The sequence below is a fragment of the Hemicordylus capensis genome, chromosome 6 (assembly GCF_027244095.1).
Source record: "Hemicordylus capensis ecotype Gifberg chromosome 6, rHemCap1.1.pri, whole genome shotgun sequence".
NCBI classification, from domain to species: Eukaryota; Metazoa; Chordata; class Lepidosauria; order Squamata; family Cordylidae; genus Hemicordylus; species Hemicordylus capensis.
In genome coordinates, this window is record NC_069662.1 from 37,224,225 (window position 1) to 37,243,104 (window position 18,880).

Here is an 18,880-nt window from a genome sequence, read left to right on the forward strand (position 1 = left end):
CATCATCATGCTCCCACCCAGGACAGACTAAAGAGGATTTGGGGGCCCCCAGGGGATGTGGAGGCCCTGGACTTTGGCCCCAATGTCCAGGGGTAAGAGCACCTCTGATCTTAAAAAAACAAAACCAAACCACAAAGGAGACACCAGCAACTGGAGAGATGCTACGCTGGGCTAAATAGAAAGAATTGCTTTGCTCGCCCCCTACTAAATGTGAGAGCCATCACTTTCTTTGCCTAGTTAGCAGAGATGTATGAATGCAATAAACCCTGCAAATAATAAGAGATACAAAGTGGGTGAAATTATCAATAATTCATCCGCAATGCCCATTTACTAGATGGTAATTTCTGTAACATTTTGCATCTTGGCTGTTCTACCTGAGGAAGAGCTCTGTAGAATTCAAAGGCTTGCACATTCCAATACTGAACCAGGGAGGTCCAATGAAAGCCTTGCTTTCACATGCTTGCTGACTGTGTGTCTCCTGTGTTCTCAGTGGCAGCCTGTCTGGCTTTCTCTCTCTCCCAGGCGCAGGGTGCGGGAAGAGGAGGATGCTGTTCTCAGGTCAGCTAGCTAGAGTGGCACCAGGCCAGCCAGTGGCTGTAATCCCAAACTGAGATTAGAACTCGGCTGTGTTTATTCAACACTGGAAATCAATCCGTTCTGTTTTGCTTTTCAGTTTTGGGCTGGGAAGAATCGTCATCCGTGGAATGGTGGGGAAGAAGCAAAGCACGGCTTAGGGGAATGAGCGAAAGAAGCCGTGCCTGCTCGGTGGGGCACAACCCAAGTGGGCAAGGTATGTTTGGGAACTGTGGGGTTGGGGATTGGGGGGGGGGATGATGAGATTGTCACAGTCTCATCTTGCTGTTCGATGAGTGAGATGAATATGAGGAACAGCCTATTGAGGTTAGTTGCAATGGTGGGTGCAAAAACCAAGTTATGGCAAGTCAATGTTTAATACATTTGCAAAGTAGTGATCTGAAATCATGCCAGAGTCCTTGGAACAGCTGACAGAGTCAAGAACTTATCTGGGTAGAAGACAGTTGGCTAGATTTATGAAAGACATTGCGCTTTGTGTTCTGGTACCTTCGTTACAGCCACGACTGGTCGGAAAAGGCCCTTTGCCCCTAAGATCTTGGGCATCAGAGACTGCCACTGCTAGAGAATGGACAGAATGTCAGTGGTATAGATTTATACCTGCCCTGAACACCCTTTCCCTTAGGAAAGACCCTAAGGGGCTCAGTGGTAGAACATCTGATTTGCATGCAGGAGATCCCAGGTTCAATCCCTGGCATCTCCTAACCCTAACCCTTGCTAACTGGGCAAAGAGGCACCTTTTTAAGATAGTTATTCTCTTTATTTAGCAGGGGCAGTGTAACTAGCCCTACCCACCTCCTGCACAGTACCTCCAGTGACTGTTGCTGGTTTCTATCTTACATTTCTTTTAGATTGTGAGCCTTTTGGGGACAGGGATCCATCTTATTTATTTATTATTTTTCTGTGTAAACTGCCCTGAGCCATTTTTGGAAGGGTGGTATAGAAATCAAATCAAATCACATAGATAGATAAAATCTCTCAGCAGAGCAGGGGGAAAACCTCTGCTTGAAACCCTGGAGAGTTGCTTTCAGACTATGTATGCCTTACTGAGCTAGATTGTCAAGTGGTCTGACTAGTGGAAGGCTGCTTCACATGAGCGGGTTAATGGATTTTGTTTCATACAGATAGTCTGACTGATTGCCATACTTTGAAAGGGATTGTCCCCTAGGTGTGGGACTTGGGATTGACCAATGAGAGAGAGAGAGAGAGTGTACTGGCACAGTATAGTGGTTAAAAGCATAAGATGAAGCTCAAATTATTAGCTTGAACATGAAAATTCCATTGTCTGCCTTCAGCTTGTGGTCTGAACTCTTTGGAGGAAAGGCAGGATATAAACACAACACCAAACAATATCTCCCCTCTCTTCTATCTCCTTTTTATCAAGGGAAAAGCATGCTTTCTTAGGGACATAGTGCTTAAAATGTGCAGAATGTACATTATCAGCATTACTCTGTTTGGCCTCGCAACGATCCTCTACACTCAGTCATATTCCCATAGTGACTTCCTCAAGGCCACACTCATTCAGTGATCACTTGTGGAAGCAGACTCTCACAGGTGGGTCTGCTGCACTAGGTGTGTAAAAGCCTACTGGGAGGACAGCGGGGCAGGATAAGTGCAGCCTTCCTTATGCATGACTCCCACAGGGAACAGATATTTCTTTTACTGCAGATGTGTGAGTTCAGCCTTCTGCTGCTCTGAAGTGAGGCCACCAAATCTGCAGATGAAGAAACAATCGCGAAATTCAGTGCTATGTTTCTGTGGATATGACTGAGAGTGATAAAAGCACAATTAATTAATTAATTAATATATTAATTAATCAATCTATTTAAATTTTAAGTTGCGTTCTCACGGCTTTATATTCTTGCCTTTTAAAATATGATCCCCAAATGGACTTCATTTAATCTTGTGCTGAGACCCAAGGCTAATTATATACCATTGAAAAGTGGTATATAATGTTCTAAATAATAGTAATAACGTTTATTGAAGCCTTGCTTTCACACCCACACACTTGCTTCCTAAACTCAGATAGTTGGAGCTGGCTGTAGTTTCAGCGTCACAAATCACCAGGTTCTTTTTTGCACTGGGATTCATTGTGAAAAGTGATTCCAGAGCTGAGCCTCACTTCAGATCAAGTTTTGTCCATCCTTTCCCACAATGGGTATTCCTTGTCCCCAGCCAGAGGCAGCCCTTTCATGAGGTCAAGTGAGGCAGTCACCTCAGGTGGTAGATTATTGAGGCATCAGCAGGGTGGCATGATATCCCCCACTGTCACCATCAGAGCATCCACTTGGCACAGGCCAAGAAGGGAGGACACCGGCAGGGTGATCAGGGGGCGGCCATTGGGGAAGAGGTGGGGGAGATAGCAACCATGGGGTGGGGTGGAGGACAGAAGGAAACCATAAGGCAGGATTAATAAGAGGAGGCAGGAAGGGTGGGGCCTGGTCAGGAAGTCCCAAGTGCCTCTCTCTATTTAAACAGCTGTGGGCTGATGATGAAGGAGAGCAGACTGAAGGGCAACCTACCAGTGTTCCCTCAAAGGCATGTGTGCACTCACAAGTTTTTTGATGTCCTCTCAGTTAATTTTAAATCCCACTCAAGTTGAATTGGGAAGGCCCTACTCTGAATGCAGGTGCGCGCACACTGCCTTGATACTACCACCCAGGACAAAGCTCATCCTGCACACAGATGGGAAAAAAGGAGGGAGAACGCTGCAGCCTGCATCCTCTGGTGAGAGGCTACTAGGCACACTGGTGTGGATAGTCTGGAAAGTGTGGTGGTGGGTGGTGTGAACCCCTGTCCCTGCTACTGAAGCCATGCTTGGCTCGGGAGAGAGCACGGGCTACTCGGAACCCTGGCTGGGCTCTCACAAGCTGAAACCTGTATTTACCCAAAAGAAAGAGGACTGAAATTAAGATGAAATAGCACCACCACCATCACCCTCCATAGTTAACAGGAAGTGACTGGAGGGGAACCTCACCTTGGATTTGGGTAAATACAGTATTTACTAGAGGCAAGTGTAGGATGAGTGTACACACCATGTGGTGTAGTGGTTAGAATACTGGACTAGGACTGGGGAGACCCGAGTTCAAATCCCCATTTAGCCCATGAGACTTGCTGGGTGACTCCGGGCCAGTCACTTCTCTCTCAGCCTAACCTATCTCATGGGGTTGTTGTGAAGAGAAACTTAAGTATGTAGTACACCGCTCTGGGCTCCTTGGAGGAAGAGCGGGATATAAATGTAGTAATAGCAATAGCAATAGCACTTACATTTATATACCACTCTATAGCCAGAGCTCTCTAAGTGGTTTACAATGATTTAGCATATTGCCCCCAACATTCTGGGTACTCATTTTACCGACCTCGGACCTCTTATTGTTATTAATAATAACAATAACAACAACAACAAACAGACAGATCTGAGAGGTAATTACACACATCCCCACTATGTTTCATGTGGTTGTTGTGTCTTGTCATATTTAGCTATAGGCCTTTACAATAAAAGTCACCTGACTGACAGTTATACATCACATGCAGTGTATGTAACAACCTCCCCCTGATGGCCTGTTAATCACAAGAAGGAACTCTGAGAGGGTTGATTTGGTTTGGGGCAGGGGTAGGGGGTGGATACTTAATGTTTTCCCTGCTGCTGTTTTTCTGCTGCAACTTGCTTCACCAAGTCATCTCCCCACCAGTGCTCCCTCTAACAGGGATTCCCAGATGTTGTTGACTACAACTAATTCCCAGCTGCAATGGCTTTTGCTTGGGGATTCTGGGGGTTGTAGTCAACAACATCTGGGAATCCCTGTTTGAGGGAACACTGCTCCTGCTTCATGGCCAGTGCACTGTAATTCCTCTAAGGGAAAATGTGATTGGGGTGGGGTTGGGCGGTGCGCGGTGCGGGGCAACAACACACACACACACACACACACACACACACACAATTTGAAACAGAGAAGTAGCAGGTGAAGAAAAGGTTAAATATCCCTTCCATCCTTCTTCATTCCAAATTACTCCCTCCCCAAACTGCTTTTCCTAATATTAATGTTAAATAATAAAAATAGGCAGCCATAGTTTTGTTAATTTTTTTAAATACAAACATTTCTAGTCCACCATTGGTTCTTTTTCTTTTTAAAGAAGAAACACCAAAGGTGGTGTCCAGAGTTAAACAAGTTGTACTGGTAAGAACTAATCTGTCTACTTTCCTTTCACTATCCCTACAACTGTGCTAAATTTGGTCCAAATTGGCTAGGTGGACCACAAGTTAGCCCACTTGCCCCTCAAGGCATCTTGAATTGGGGTAGGCATATTGAACTGGGGTAGATGACACAATTACAAACAATGCCCTTGAGTCGTCCCCATGTGTCCCTACAACTGTATCCAATTTGGTTCAAATCAGCTAGGCAGCTCACAATCAAGCCCACTTGTGCCTCAGAAATTTGTGTCCACCATCTTGAATTGGGGTGGATGACATCATCACAAACTTCTGTACACCGTTGAGGTGTCCCTATGTGTCCCTACAACTGTATCCAGTTTGGTTCATATTGGTTCATATTGGTCCAGACATTGTGAAGTTGATAGGGGGACACATGCACACACGTGCGCACACACGCACACGTGTGTTCATACACACACACAATGTCAGGTGATCTCATAAGCCTACATTCCTTAAGGAAATAACACATAACATAAAACAATAAATAAAAATCACATTTTAAGAAATGTCATTACATGTGTTTTGTGTATCATGTAGCAGATCCAGGGTGCTTTATTTTTGCACCAGAATCTGAACCTTCATTTGCCATGTCCAAGCCATATATCCACTACATCTGTGGTTAAGCATTTTCAAATCTTATTGATTTCAAATAGAGTTAAGCACATGCTTAAATTAAGTATTTCCAATGGAAAAGGAATGAAACTTACATGCTTTACTTAAGCTTAAGCTTAACTGACTGCATGACACCTTATCTTTTTATTTTAATAGCCTGTTGTCACTTCCCCCTGAGCCTTTAAGAGACAATGAGCTGTGAACTCAATTAAATAGATCCACCCCCCCAACCCTCTGGAATACCTTGTACCCTACTACAAAACCGGAAGTGGGATTTTTAGAATTAAAAGTGTTAAAACTGTCTAAATATAGATGAACAAACAAATGGCTTTAGCTGTCTCTGTGGTTATTTGTGGTTTTTGTTTTTAATCCCAAAGACCAGCTGTTAAACTAAATTTTTTTAATGTAAATAAAACCGATAACAGTGCCTTCTGATTATAATGAGGAAGGGAGATAAGTATCCCTTTAGCTCTCTTTCTCAACCCTGAGCTGGAAAGGTTATAGAATATATTTAGTAGTGCTGTGGGGAGAAAGCTTATTTGCTCTTATTGGATCTGCATTGCGCGGGTTCAGACGACTTTCCAAAAATCAGGAAGATGGGAACCGGAAGTTATCAGTGGCTGCATTCACACACAATGCAGAACCGTGGGTCCAATGGGGACGCAGTTCCATTTGGACCCACGCATTCCTGTCCAAATTCGTACATAACGGAAAGCAGGGAGCCTGCAGTTAGTGAGACTGCAGAGAGGAGGGGTAACTGGCTGTTCAGGCATCCTTCTTGCATGAAAGTCAGCCCACACAGCCAATCACGACCAGAGAGAAGCCAGTTGAAGGGAATGCAGCCTGCAGTTTACACACAGGCTGTGTCAGATTACACACAGACTCTGTTAAACCTCAAGTTGGGGTAACAAAACTCCCTTCAACCCGAGGGTTCAAACTGGAGTTCCAGAGAGAAAACCTTGGGTCACTCAAGTCACAGAACCGGAGTTGCATGCATTCAGACATACCGGTGTGGAAACCTCTGGCCTCTTTAGCTCTGGTTCCACATTATGTGTGAATGCGGCCAGGGAGTGCATGCTCCCAAATGAACTCTGCTAACCATCAGTTGGGAGCTGGACTTCCTGACTTCAGCCTGACTTCAGCTTGAGATTTGTAACTTAGGGCTGAATTTGGGTGTAGAAAGTTGGGCTGAAGTCAGGAGGTCTGGCCACCAACCAGAGGTTGGCAGGTTTGGACGACATGCCCGCCAGCAGTGCATGCTCATCAGGAACCTCTGGTTCCTAGTTTCCTTTGTTTTGGCGGGTTTTCTGAAACTGCTCATTGTTTCTGCTTCCATCTACTTTACCTGTTTATTATGAGCCACTGTAGGGAAACACCTTTATTAGCACCAACTAATGGCACAAGGGATGCTATGTTATGCTAAGGATGTGCTTAAAATGAACATGCTTAAAAAAACACCCTAATAGCAAAATACATGGACTGAGACACAGGGAGAAGGGGGCTTTGACCTTCTTTCTCTGCCATGGTCTTGATCTGGATCTGTCCTTCCTGGCTGTTCTCAATAGCAGCTTTTTTCTAGAGTCTGGATTGGGACCAGGGCAGAGAGTTAGCCTCCCCACACGACAGCCTTGATCCACAGGGGACCTGATCTGGGTGCTGTTTCGTTAAAACCAAACCCAGCACACTAGTATTTAGTACATGCTTCACTAACACGCAGTTTGCAGGCTTTCAGATTCTCCAGAAACTCTTTGAAAGCTTCCCCACTACTCTGTGACATTTTCGTCGGTCCCAATAAAGATACTGCTCTACTGTGACTTTTGGCGTTTTTCCCCTAATGTGCCAGCAAAGCTACCTATGTTTTTTATGCTGTTTGTTAATAGTTACTTACTGTTGAGTAAAGAGGTGATTCAACGCAAAAGCCATGTAGCCATGCACACAGAACTGCAGCCCGCACAGGGATCATCACATGACAACGAAGCCTAAGTGCATCCTGATGTTAAGCTGTCTCATACTGAGCTGGTCTTCTGATCCGCCTGGCCCAGTATAGTCTGCTCTTGGTGGCAGCACTTCTCCGAGGCTTCAGGCAGAAACGCCTTTCATTGTTTCCCAAATCCTACGAACTGGAGATTCTGGCAATTAAGCGGGAACCTTCTGCATGTAAAGCTCATGCATGACCACTGAGCTATGGGCCCTCTCCATGTTCTTGGTATAAATCTTTGCACATGCTTCTGTGGTTTGGGATTGGGGTGTATCTTTGTGTGAAAAGTGTGGTTATGGAAGGAAGATGATATACAGGAGGACCTTGGTATTCGTGTGGGTTCAGTTCTGAGCTAGTGTTGCAGATACTGAAACTGCGAATACCAAGACATTAAGTCAATGGGATTGTGGGGGTTAAATTCCAAAGGGCATGGGGAATTGAAAAAAATGGGCAAAGAACACACACACACACACACACAACCCAATTAAAATGCCCTACCATGCTCTGTGGGTCCCCTTGGAAGTCATTTCCGGCCATCCCTGATCCACAGATATGTGGATTTAACCCTTTATTTAATTATTTTTTCATTTCATTTCTAAAGTGCCCCATCCGAAGGCTCTGGGTGGTGTACAACATGTTTAAAAAGACACAAAAAGACACACCATTTAAAACACAGTGCTCAAAACAATATAAAAAGCATTTAAAACCAATTAAAATACTTTTTAAAAAATTTAAAAACCTTGGAAGGCCAGGCTAAACAAATAAGTTGTTAGGGCTCTCTTAAAGGCCGACAGCGAGTCTAAATGGTGGATATCTGCTGGGAGTGCATTCCATAGGCCAGGAGCAGCTACAGAGAAGGCCCGGCTCTGAGTCGCCACCAGACGTACCGGTGGTAACTGGAGACGGACCTCTCCAGATGACCTCAGCATGCGATGGGGAACATACAGAAGAAGGTGGTCTCTGGGGTAGCCTGGACCCAAGCCGTTCAGGGCTTTAAAGGTAATAACCAGCCAGAGCAACTGTTTCAAAACAGGCATAATATGATCTGTCCGGGTTACCCCAGAGACCAGTCTTTAAAAACCTGCTTTTTCCTTGCGTAAACCGAGGTCGGGTGCCATTCACCTGACAGCAGATATGCGAAACTGCAGATGCCGGTTCCGCAAATAACGAGGTCCTACTGCACAGTCTCTTTCAAAACTGCAGAAACTCAGGATCTTAAAAACAATCTGTCACACACGTCGGGCTGGGATGATAAGACAAGTGGGGAAGCAGGCGTCCTCCACCCCTGTCACTGGCTGCACACAAATCCAATGTAATCCAATTAAGATCATTCAAACCTCCCCTCTGTGAAGGGAGGGTAGCTCTTCCTGCTTCAGCACTCTATTCCTACCTGGATCTTCTCCTCCATCTCGTCCAGGAGCCTTGCCAGACAGTGATTTTACTTTGGAAGGGCAGATGTGCATTTTCATATCGTCCAGATTTATGTCAAAATCCCTGTGAGCAATCGGGGAACACTACATACACGATTCAGGTTTTTCATTGTGCATTGGAGCTTAGCTCAATTTATGTCCAGGGTAAAAAAATCCACTCTTTGCGTCAGGTTTTTGGGCAAATTTTGGGGCAAATATCTGATATGTCCCCTAACTCGCAGTATTTCACCCCTCTTAATAATGCAGTGAAGCCTGCTGTCTGGGAAAGGCCCAGGTGTGCTTGGCTAGTGATGAGAAAGAACCACTAAAGATGAGGCAGTTAAAGAACAAAGTGCTCCTTCCAATTGCTGTCAGAGTTCACTTGGATTCTCCCCATCAGTCTCTGCTCAGCCACCCTCCTCTTGAGGATTAAGAGCATCCCAGATGTGAGAACAAGCTGGGGGTTGAGGAGTTGAGTCAACAGCTGATCCGGCTTTTGCCTCTGCCTGCCAGCTCTAATCCCTGCAGATGCACGGCTTCTCGTGCAGCCGGCAAGAAAGGCGTGGGAAGGTCAGCCTTTTCCCTCTTCCACAGATCCCAGCCTCTGTCTCGATAATGTCAGGAACCCAGAGGGTCCACCACCTCTCCAGTGGACAGATGAAACACTTGCTTGAGTTGAGGAAAACTCATTTTCCTCCTACATTAAAACCCGATCTTCACTATTTTTCAAGCAGGGGCTACTTTCACAAAAAAAACCTTTGCTGGGAGAGCCAATTCCCACTGTGCTGACCTCTGTACTGTACTGTGCTTTTTTCAGTGCTGGGAGTGGGAGGGCCCTTTAAGAAAGATGGGCTCCCCTGTTGAGACCTCTCTGTGAAGAGCTTTCCCTCTATGGGGAACAGGGTTGCCAGGTCCAAAATAGCTGAAATCTGTCAACAAAAAACTGGAACTAGGTGGTGTGGTTCACCAAAAAAAGTCTCTAAAAAGTTTCCATTTTAAAATTGCATAAAATCTGCACATGCTAATTGGTATAATCTATGCATGCTTTGCTAAAAACAGAATAACCTGAGAATAAATACAACTCGCACACCCCTTTCCCCACACAGTTCAAACACCAGCCTTCTTCTGACTGGATCACAGAATCCTATGGGACAAATGGGACATTTTCTTTTCGTTTTCAAGGGAGAGGGAAACCACCACAGAACCCTTTCCACACAGTTCAAATACCAGAAACCTCTGGATCATAGAATTCCATGGGGCATTTTTGGGGTGTGTGTGGGAACAGACGCACCCCTTCTCCACAGTTCAGCACTAGCCTCCCCTCCACAGTGGTGCATATAGAGGAAGCATCGGTTTCCTGCCCTGGAGGGAACTTGCTGGCTGTGCACCGCAGCTGTAGAGCAGCAGAGAGACACACAACACAGTCAGAAGAAGATGTCCCTCCTTGGGGCGACCGGGCCAGTCACAGTGAGTCACTGAGAAAAGGAGGAGGCAGGCTGCTGCAAAACACACATGTGGCTGGGGGAATGGGATGCAAATTGCCAGCACAGCAGCAGCAGCATTCGCATGAGCTACTCCTGCCGCCACACAGCAAATGTTACACAGGAGGAAGCCCATTGTTTCATAGGAACATAGGAAGCTGCCATATACTGAGTCAGACCACAGGTCCATCAAGCTCAGTATTGTCGACACAGACTGGCAGCAGCTTCTCCAAGGTTGCAGGCAGGAATCTCTCTCAGCCCTTTCTTGGAAATGCTGCCAGGGAGGGAGCTTGGAACCTAGATGCTCTTCCCAGAGCGGCTCCGTCCCCTATGGGGAATATCTGACGGTGCTCACACTTCTAGTCTCCCATTCATTTGCAACCAGGGTGGAGCCTGCTTAGCTAAGGGCACAAGTCATGCTTTCTGCCACAAGACCAGCTCTCTTCCAATGGGCCTACTCACAGGTAACAGCCCCTGAGTGATTTGAGCCACTCGGCACTTGCAGCAAGATTGCTGGAACTCTGGAAACCCCTTCCAGTTAGCACAGAAATAGTTGCAGGGGTTTTTTAATAGCTGCAAATCTAGGGTAAAAGCCTCTTTCTGGGAAACCCAATGGGGAAGCCGCTGGGAAGGGCTACACTTCCCAGCACCCTGTGCATGCCTTTCTTGTGTGCCTGCATTCTGGACACAAGAGGGCTCCATTTGTCTTAAAGGAACACCACTGATGCTGGGCAAAGTGCAGCACTGCACGGTGAGAACAGCCATCTCCGTAGGGCTCCAGTTTAGAAAAAAGACGACTGCGGGGAGACATGATAGAGGTCGATAAAATCATGCATGGCGTGGAGAGAGAGAGATTCTTTTCCCTTTCACACAGCACTAGAACCAGGGGTCACTCCATGAAATTGATTGCCAGGAGGTCTAGGACCAACAAACGGAAGTACTTTTTCACACAACGCGTGATCCACTTGTGGAACTCTCTGCCACAGGATGTGGTGACAGCCAACAACCTGGATGGCTTTAAGAGGGGTTTGGATGACTTCATGGAGGAGAGGTCTATCAATGGCTACTAGTCGGAGAGCTGTGGGCCACCTCCAGCCTCAAGGGCGGGGTGCCTCTGAGTACCAGTTGCAGGGGAGAAACAGCAGGAGAGAGGGCACACCCTCAACTCCTGCCTGTGGCTTCCAGTGGCATCTGGTGGGCCACTGTGCGAAACAGGATGCTGGACTAGATGGGCCTTGGGCCTGATCCAGCAGGGCTGTTCTTATGTTCTTATGACTGTGCAGAGTATTCAGCTTTGGCTGAAGCTTCATGCAGGCCCAATAAATAATGAACCAGGAAGCCATGCTTAGGTTGATGGAGGCCACACTGGCCCCTGGCCCTTAGTATAAAGAACACTGTCCTATCACGACCATGTAACTTTCTCCAGGATAAGGTTGTTAGCCTTTGAAGACTACGGATACGACAAATATTTATATACTGCTTTTCAATCAAAGTTCCCCAATTGGTTTACTTGGATATAAACAAACAAACATATAAACTGGCTCCCTGTCCTCAAAGGGCTCACAATCAAAAAAAGAAACATAAGCAGCATCCCACTGGAGGGATGCTATGCTGGGGACGGATAGGGCCAGTTGCTCTCCCCCTGCTAAATAAAGAGAACCACCACTTTAAAAAGGTGCCTCTTGCTCAGTTAGCAGGGGATAAAGCTATCACCCTCAGAGAGGCCCAGGAGGCAGAGCGGAAGGTGGTGATGGGCACAGCTTGGGGGTAATCCAGGAATGGGATCAACAATAGAACAAAGTAAGAACAAGACCTCACATAAGATGCATTGCTGCAGCATGTCCCTGCAAGCTCCCTCTTCCCAAACATCCCCACATTTTATCAGGTTCCCATAGAGAAAACCAACACAGCCCAGTTTGGGCAACACAAGTGTGGCAAACTAGAAAACCAGGCACTAATAAAATACAGACGGGGCAGATCATTCCAGATGGCACAAGCATGTGATCTATTCTACAGAGAAAGTCAGAATAATAATCAATATACATGCCAGAATTAAGACATCCTGTACCCTTTTATGAAAGACATGTGTCCATTTTGCAGATGGGAAACATTGAGAGAGGCAGGCTTTGCATGTGCCACACATGCAGAGCCAGCCAAACAAGTACTAGCACATATGTGCATCCACACACACAAAACCAACAATGCATATGCGCACATGGAGAACCAATTTCATGCGTACAAATATACTCAGATCCAGGCAGAGCGTCCCAGGCATGCACACACACTCCATCAGCCTCCGGGTCCTGTGCCATATCTGCCCAGAACCAGGCTATACAGATTTGCTGTGTTTGGTGTTCTTGGTTAATCCATTCCTTAAACCAGGCCAGCTTTTGAATGGGGCTTTAGTTATGCCCGTGCCGCTCTATAAAGGTAAAGTGTGGGGTTGAGTGGGTCGGTCAACTCCTGGCGACCACAGAGCCCGATGGTTTTTCTTTGGTAGAATACAGGAGGGGTTCACCATTGCCTCCTCCCACACAATATGAGATGATGCCTTTCAGCATCTTTCTATATCACGGCTGCCTGATATAGGTGTTTCCCATAGTCTGGGTACATGATATCTATTTCATTAAACTAATAATATTCCCGATTCAACTCCACTGCCTTGTCTTTGCATATCACAACTCTTTTCTCTGGATTCTACATGGGGCTGTCGCTTTTTGGCCTGGGGCCAGCTGGTAAATAAAGATAAGTACTGTACTTGCTTGTAGGTGGACTGGGGGAATGATGCAGGATGACAGTATGGCTGAAGGACATACTGGTAGGCCATGGAAGGTCAGGGAACCCAGAGAGATCTCCAGGAGAGTAACTTCCTTGCTCTTGTTACATGTACATGCTCCACACATGTGCCCCTGACAGGGCAGGCTGTGAGGCAGATTTAGGCCTTAGGATCAGGAATATACTTTTCCTGAAGTGATGACCCTGGAGGATCATTTTCTTAAACTTCACTGCTTTACTTTGTTGGGAATTCTCTCTGGTAAGAGATACCCTTCTATTACCGCAAGAAAAAAGAAAAAAGGAGCCAGCGTGGTGTAGTGGTTAGAGTGCTGGACTAGGACTGGGGAGACCCGGGTTCAAATCCCCATTCAGCCATGATACTAGCTGGGTGACTCTGGGCCAGCCACTTCTCTCTCAGCCTAACCTACTTCACAGGGTTGTTGTGTGAGGAGAAACACAAGTATGTAGTACACCGCTCTGGGCTCCTTGGAGGAAGAGTGGGATATAAATGTAAATAAAATAAATAAATAAATAAATAAAAACACAGCGGAGTCTGCCCAGGCATACATGTCTGCTAAGAGCCAAAAGAAACTTGGAGCCAGTTCATAGTTTCAAATCAATATGAGAAGTCTTTATTGGAGAACTCCATTCTAGATAGAAAAGTGGAGAGGTAGGACCTCTAATCTAGCTAGCTAGCTGGATGCAGACAGATGTTGTCTGCATCTCTGTGCACTGCACACATGGTGCAGTGAGAGAGGCGAGCATGTGTGATAGGGAGAAGAAGGGAAGGGAGGCAGGAAGGAAGGAAGTCCCTGAGAGTAGCAATCTACTTCCCTAAGCATTAGCAGATTACAGGACTGCTCTGGTTCAAGCAAGGCATGGCAACTGTGGGAGAGTAAAACAGAAACAGTACGTGTGGGAGAGAAGGAGGCAAGGGGAGATAAGTGTTTTTCTAGACCCCTGCTGTGACTAATACTGTTACAGACTGAAGGCTAGCAGCCTTGGGACAACTCAATTCCTTTACGTATGTCATTTGTTGCTTTCTTGTCCATCTCTTTTGTGTAGCATTTCACTCCTGAAGATCAGCTGCAAACGTCTAATTTTCTTTCCTGTTGGGCTATCGAGGATCCAAGCAGCAGAAGCTGAAAGTAGAGAGCGAAGGTAATGCATGATTGACACACCCTGGAGAAAGTGCCACTGCTCCAGTTACAGGCCTCCCAGCTGATCCATTTCCTTCTCTCTTCTTGTTCACTCAAGTTGCCTGTTGTCCTCCAAGGCTAAGGTCCAAGGAAGCTCTTAGCTAATCACTTGACAAAGAGCTCTTTGTTATGGATTCCTCTGAAGAAATCTGACTCTCTTCTCCCATCCCCAGGAGCTGACAACAGATCTGAATGAGGAGTGTTGGGACAGTGATCACCATTCCCTACCAGTCCATTTGTGGCTTTGCAAGTGCTTAGGGAAGCCATTTCTGGACTTGAGCTACTTGCAATGTCTCCCTTATTTGTAGCTCTTCTTTTTCCGTGGGTCCTTGTGGCGCATGCTTCCAAGGCTTGCCCCCACCCGTGCTTCTGCTATGAATCCTCCAGCTTTGTGGACTGCCACGGCCGGCACCTGACCCATATCCCCCATGGCATTCCTCACAACACGTGGATGCTGGACCTGAGGGTCAACAATCTGAGTGGGCTAGAGGGAGACTGCTTTGATGCCTTGTGGTCTATGAAGATTCTTCTCTTGTCCCACAATTCGGTTTCCAGGATGTGGCCCAAAGCGTTCAAATCCCTGGGCTTCTTGGAGAAGATGGATCTCAGCCATAACCTCCTTGTCCGTCTGCCGCGGGACTTCTCAAATGACTTGGCTTCCCTGAAGGATCTCAAGCTGGCTCACAACCACTTGGTAGCTTTGGGGTTTGAAAGCCTGCAGTACTTGGAGAACCTGGAGAAGCTAGATCTGAGCCATAACCGGGTGGCTTATATTGAGAGAGGAACTTTCCGGGGTCTGTCCAGACTCCGACACCTCTACCTTCAGTATAACAAGCTTGTGGTCATCCACAATGGCTTCTTCTTCATGCTCCAGAACCTGGAAATCCTTCTGCTGAACAACAACAACATCAGCTCCATTGAGGTGGAAGCCTTCACTTCATTACACAACATGAATCTTTTGGGACTAACTGGCAACCAGCTCATTCATCTCAAATTCAAGACTTTCCTGAACATCCAGACCATCAGCACCCACATCCAGCTCTCAGGCAACCTATGGGCTTGCGACTGTGACCTCCAGCGGGTTTTTGGCAAGATCATGAGTGTCCGACACCTCCATGTGGATGACTATGAGAACATCACCTGCGCCAGCCCCTGGCAGTTAGCTGGCTCACCTCTCCACTCTGTGGACAGCCAGCTGTGCGTTGCAGAGACGGCTACCGTGTTGGTGATCACCGTCACTGTCTTGGTGACGGTCATTGCTGCCATTGTCATGGCAGAGCGCAACAGGAAGAAGAACCACGAAAAGAACTGGAATGAACCAGAAAGCCTTTTTGACTCACAAGAGAAATGAGATGGGGAAGTTGGGGTAGGGTGAACAGTTAAGTAACTGAAACTGGTTTTCTAGTGTCCTTTGAACCCCTGCATTAGTCTGATACATAACTCCGAGCTCAGGGTTGGCTCTAGGCCAGCGCTGACAACTTCAGCCCTCCAGCTATTTTTGGACTACAACTCCCATACTCCCTAGCCACAGGGGCCAATAATCAGGTATGATGGGAGCTGTAGTCCAACATTTGCAGGAGGGCCAAAGTTGCGCAGCCCTGCAGTCTAGGCTGTCACCCTGTGCAAAAATTGAAATTGGTGGTCACCCCCCGTCCCCTTGTGAAAAATACATGTATTATCAGTTTCACCCCAGTGGCGAAACCTCTGTATGGTGCCCTCTTGTAGCACCCATGGGTGGTGATGAGTGGTGCCCCCCTGAGAGTGGCACCATGTCTGGCCACATAGGTCTCACACTTCTAAAGGCAGCCCTATCTGGGTTTTCCTATCCACTTTTATCCAAGACAGGTAGCTGGACTGTCAGTCTGCTTCTTCTATTCTCCTCCCTTTCCCTGAGAGGCAAGACATTACTGCACTGGTAACGCAACCCTTTCCCAAACTTCCCAATAAAATGCTGGGATGGGGCTACAGCTGCCTGTCTTATTTTGAGTTATCTAGAACCGTCTGATTCACCTTCTGACTCTCCCTGTCGAGGAGACAGCTCTAGGAAGTGCCACTCATATAAATGCAAAGGCAAGAGAGATCAAGTGGCATCTTTCTTGCCCCTTGAGGTTGCATCTTCATGGGCTTCCTGTTCTTCTGCTCCCAATTTGGTCCATTAAAAAAAACGAGTGGTGTGTATGTGGATCTTGCATCTGGATTACCTACTCGGGGATGGCATGTAGTGTTCCCTGTAACAAGGAGTCCCAGATGTTGTTGACTACAAGTCCCACCATCCTCAGCTGCAGTGGCCTTTGGCTGGGGGTTATGGGATTTGTAGTCCACAACATCTGGGAATCCCCTGTTACAGGCAACACTGATGGCGTGGTATAGACCATCACCCATTCTTCCATGCAGCTAGATATGGACCAACCACATAGTGAACACAGGTGACTGACCTCGTGCATATGATCCCTGGCAAATGTACCACACAGAGGTGACTTTGGGGTTTCAGTGGGTCCCTATGCTGCAAGTCTTTGAACAGCTGCAGATGATGTATTTATGATGTCTTCTATGGAATGTTCTATACCTGGGCAAAAGTAGCTTCTGTACAGGATAAGATTTTAAGAACACTCCATCCCCTCACTCCACTGAGGATGCTTCCACTTTCGACAGTGTTTCTCATTTTCATTATATTTGTAATTTGTGAGAAATAAAAAATATCTTTTCCTGTCAATGAAACCGTATATGGTTTTTCCCCCACCGTAGGTTTTCTTCCAGTCTCAATAGATTGGTAACTTGCATTTACTTTTTATGAGGCATTGTGCACAGAGAATGAAACCCTGGTCATTGCATATGAGGATAAAGCATGAAGGCCAAATGGTGCCTACTAAAATATCTATTTTGGGAACTGAAGGAACCTACAAAGAAGTAAAATTAAGGAAGCATTATTTATAGGGAAATTGAGACCTGACATTAATGCTTGGAAGACATTGGCCGATGCCATAAAGTTTATTAGCCTCTGTGAAGAATCCCCCGCCCCCTGCACATGATCTCTCCGCCAGTCATGGAACAGAGTGTTATCACGTCTAAGGAATATAACAGCTAGGGAACAGAGGAGGTGTTTTAATCTGTGCTTATTTCTGTGTGCTTAACTGAGGATGGTATGTTGCACCGAAACGTCTGTATATCAACGTTTAGTTTTTCCTTTTGCGCAATAAAGGGTCTTTTTTTTTGAGAGCTGGAGTTCACATGCACATTGCATTGCCCACATATCAACTTTTACTATATGAGTTATATTCCACCCTATCACAATATGATAAAGCTGGAGAATTGTCATGTGATTATGTTAGGTAAGCTTGAGAGTAACTGACTGGAATTGAAATAATTGTGTGCTGTGTGTACCATGACAAAGTCTCGGAGGTCATTCACACAAGCAAAAATTGTGTTCTACCCAGGTTCCCAATTTTCAGTTGTGTGGGTGCAAACAACTAGGTAGGAGGAGGGAGAAGTGATTGTGTGTGGACCTTGCTTCTACACAATCACTTCTCCCTCCTCCTACCTAGTTATTTGCGCCCATACAACCGAAAACTGAGAGGACACACAACTCCCAAACCTGGGTAGGCCACAACTTCTGCTTGTGTGAATGGCCTCAATGTCTTTTGCTGCTATATATGACCTCGTTAGGACCTACTGCCACCATATGCTCTCAGTGCTTAAAAGTGGGGTTGGGGCTGGCTTCATGGTTTGCAACTCCACGTTGTTTTCATAGGCCGCATGCAACAGCACTGTGCTGACTACTTGACATGGAAGTGTGCAGAGGCCACATCAGGCAGCATGATGGCTGTTGTCTGTTCAGTCTTGCCTATGGACGTGTGAGGTAGGGATGAGCCCAAATGGGCTCGGGCCGCCGTGGGTAGCGGTTCCCTTAAAAAGCTGGTTAGCAGGTCCTTACCTGCTCCACCACTTTTCTGGGCACAGCGCTTACTCTACAAAAGGCCACACACGGCTGTGGCACTGCTCCCTGCAGCCTGTGTGAGGAGTCAGCATGCAGGCTGCAACAGCAACCCCGTAGCTGTGTGCAGCCTTTTGTAGAGCGAACGCTGTACCCTGGAAAGCGGTGGGGTGGCACAGGAGCAGGTAAGGACCTGCTTACCTGGTTTTTAAGGGAACCGCTCCCCACCCTGCCAAAACGGTTCGGCTGCGGATGCCGGAGCCGGTTCGGCACTTCCCTAAGGAGGCATGAGACCGGTTCGTGCACATCCCTAGTGTGAGGAGACTCAAGGAACCAGACCCAGGATGTCTTTTATAATTTTAGTTTTCGTTTAGTTAGTTTTTCGTTATTTTTATTTATGGTCAATGACCAAATAAAACAGCACCTGAACAGTAAGTACACAATTAAAAAGCTAAAACCAAATAAAATAAATTTAAACACCAGTTTGCAAGCATCTTATTTTGCACACCACGGCACAAAAACATGCAATTCTGTAAGCAGTCTCCTCTTGGTGATCCGCTAGAAAGAAAGCAACATGGTAATCATCAGAAAGCCCAGAACATTTTTCCATATAAGGCTCAATCCAAATGGAACGAATTAATTTATAAAAGGAACAGTGAAGCAAAACATGAGCTATTGACTCAACTGCACC

At 46.5% G+C, this 18,880-nt stretch overlaps 1 protein-coding gene across 3 annotated transcripts; it reads left to right on the plus strand.

Annotated features, from left to right (window-relative positions):
* The first annotated feature begins 522 nt into the window (after window positions 1-522).
* Window positions 523-16,960, plus strand: LOC128328839 (slit homolog 2 protein-like). 3 transcript variants are annotated; one of them, XM_053258963.1, is made up of 4 exons: window positions 523-558; window positions 674-790; window positions 14,125-14,220; window positions 14,567-16,960. In XM_053258963.1, the coding sequence occupies exon 4, from the start codon at window positions 14,710-14,712 to the stop codon at window positions 15,607-15,609; it is 900 nt and encodes a 299-aa protein (XP_053114938.1). In that variant the 5' UTR covers window positions 523-558; window positions 674-790; window positions 14,125-14,220; window positions 14,567-14,709; the 3' UTR covers window positions 15,610-16,960. The 3 variants fall into 3 exon arrangements, with proteins under 3 accessions (XP_053114938.1, XP_053114936.1, XP_053114937.1); XM_053258961.1 differs by having other exon boundaries at window positions 14,125-16,960; XM_053258962.1 differs by lacking the exons at window positions 523-558; window positions 674-790 and adding an exon at window positions 10,227-10,270 and having other exon boundaries at window positions 14,125-16,960.
* The last annotated feature ends 1,920 nt before the right edge of the window (window positions 16,961-18,880 follow it).

Coding starts and splice junctions, on each gene's coding strand:
- LOC128328839 (XM_053258961.1), top strand. CDS start 14,548: ATGTCTCCCTTATTTGTAGCTCTTCTTTTTCCGTGGGTCCTTGTGGCG.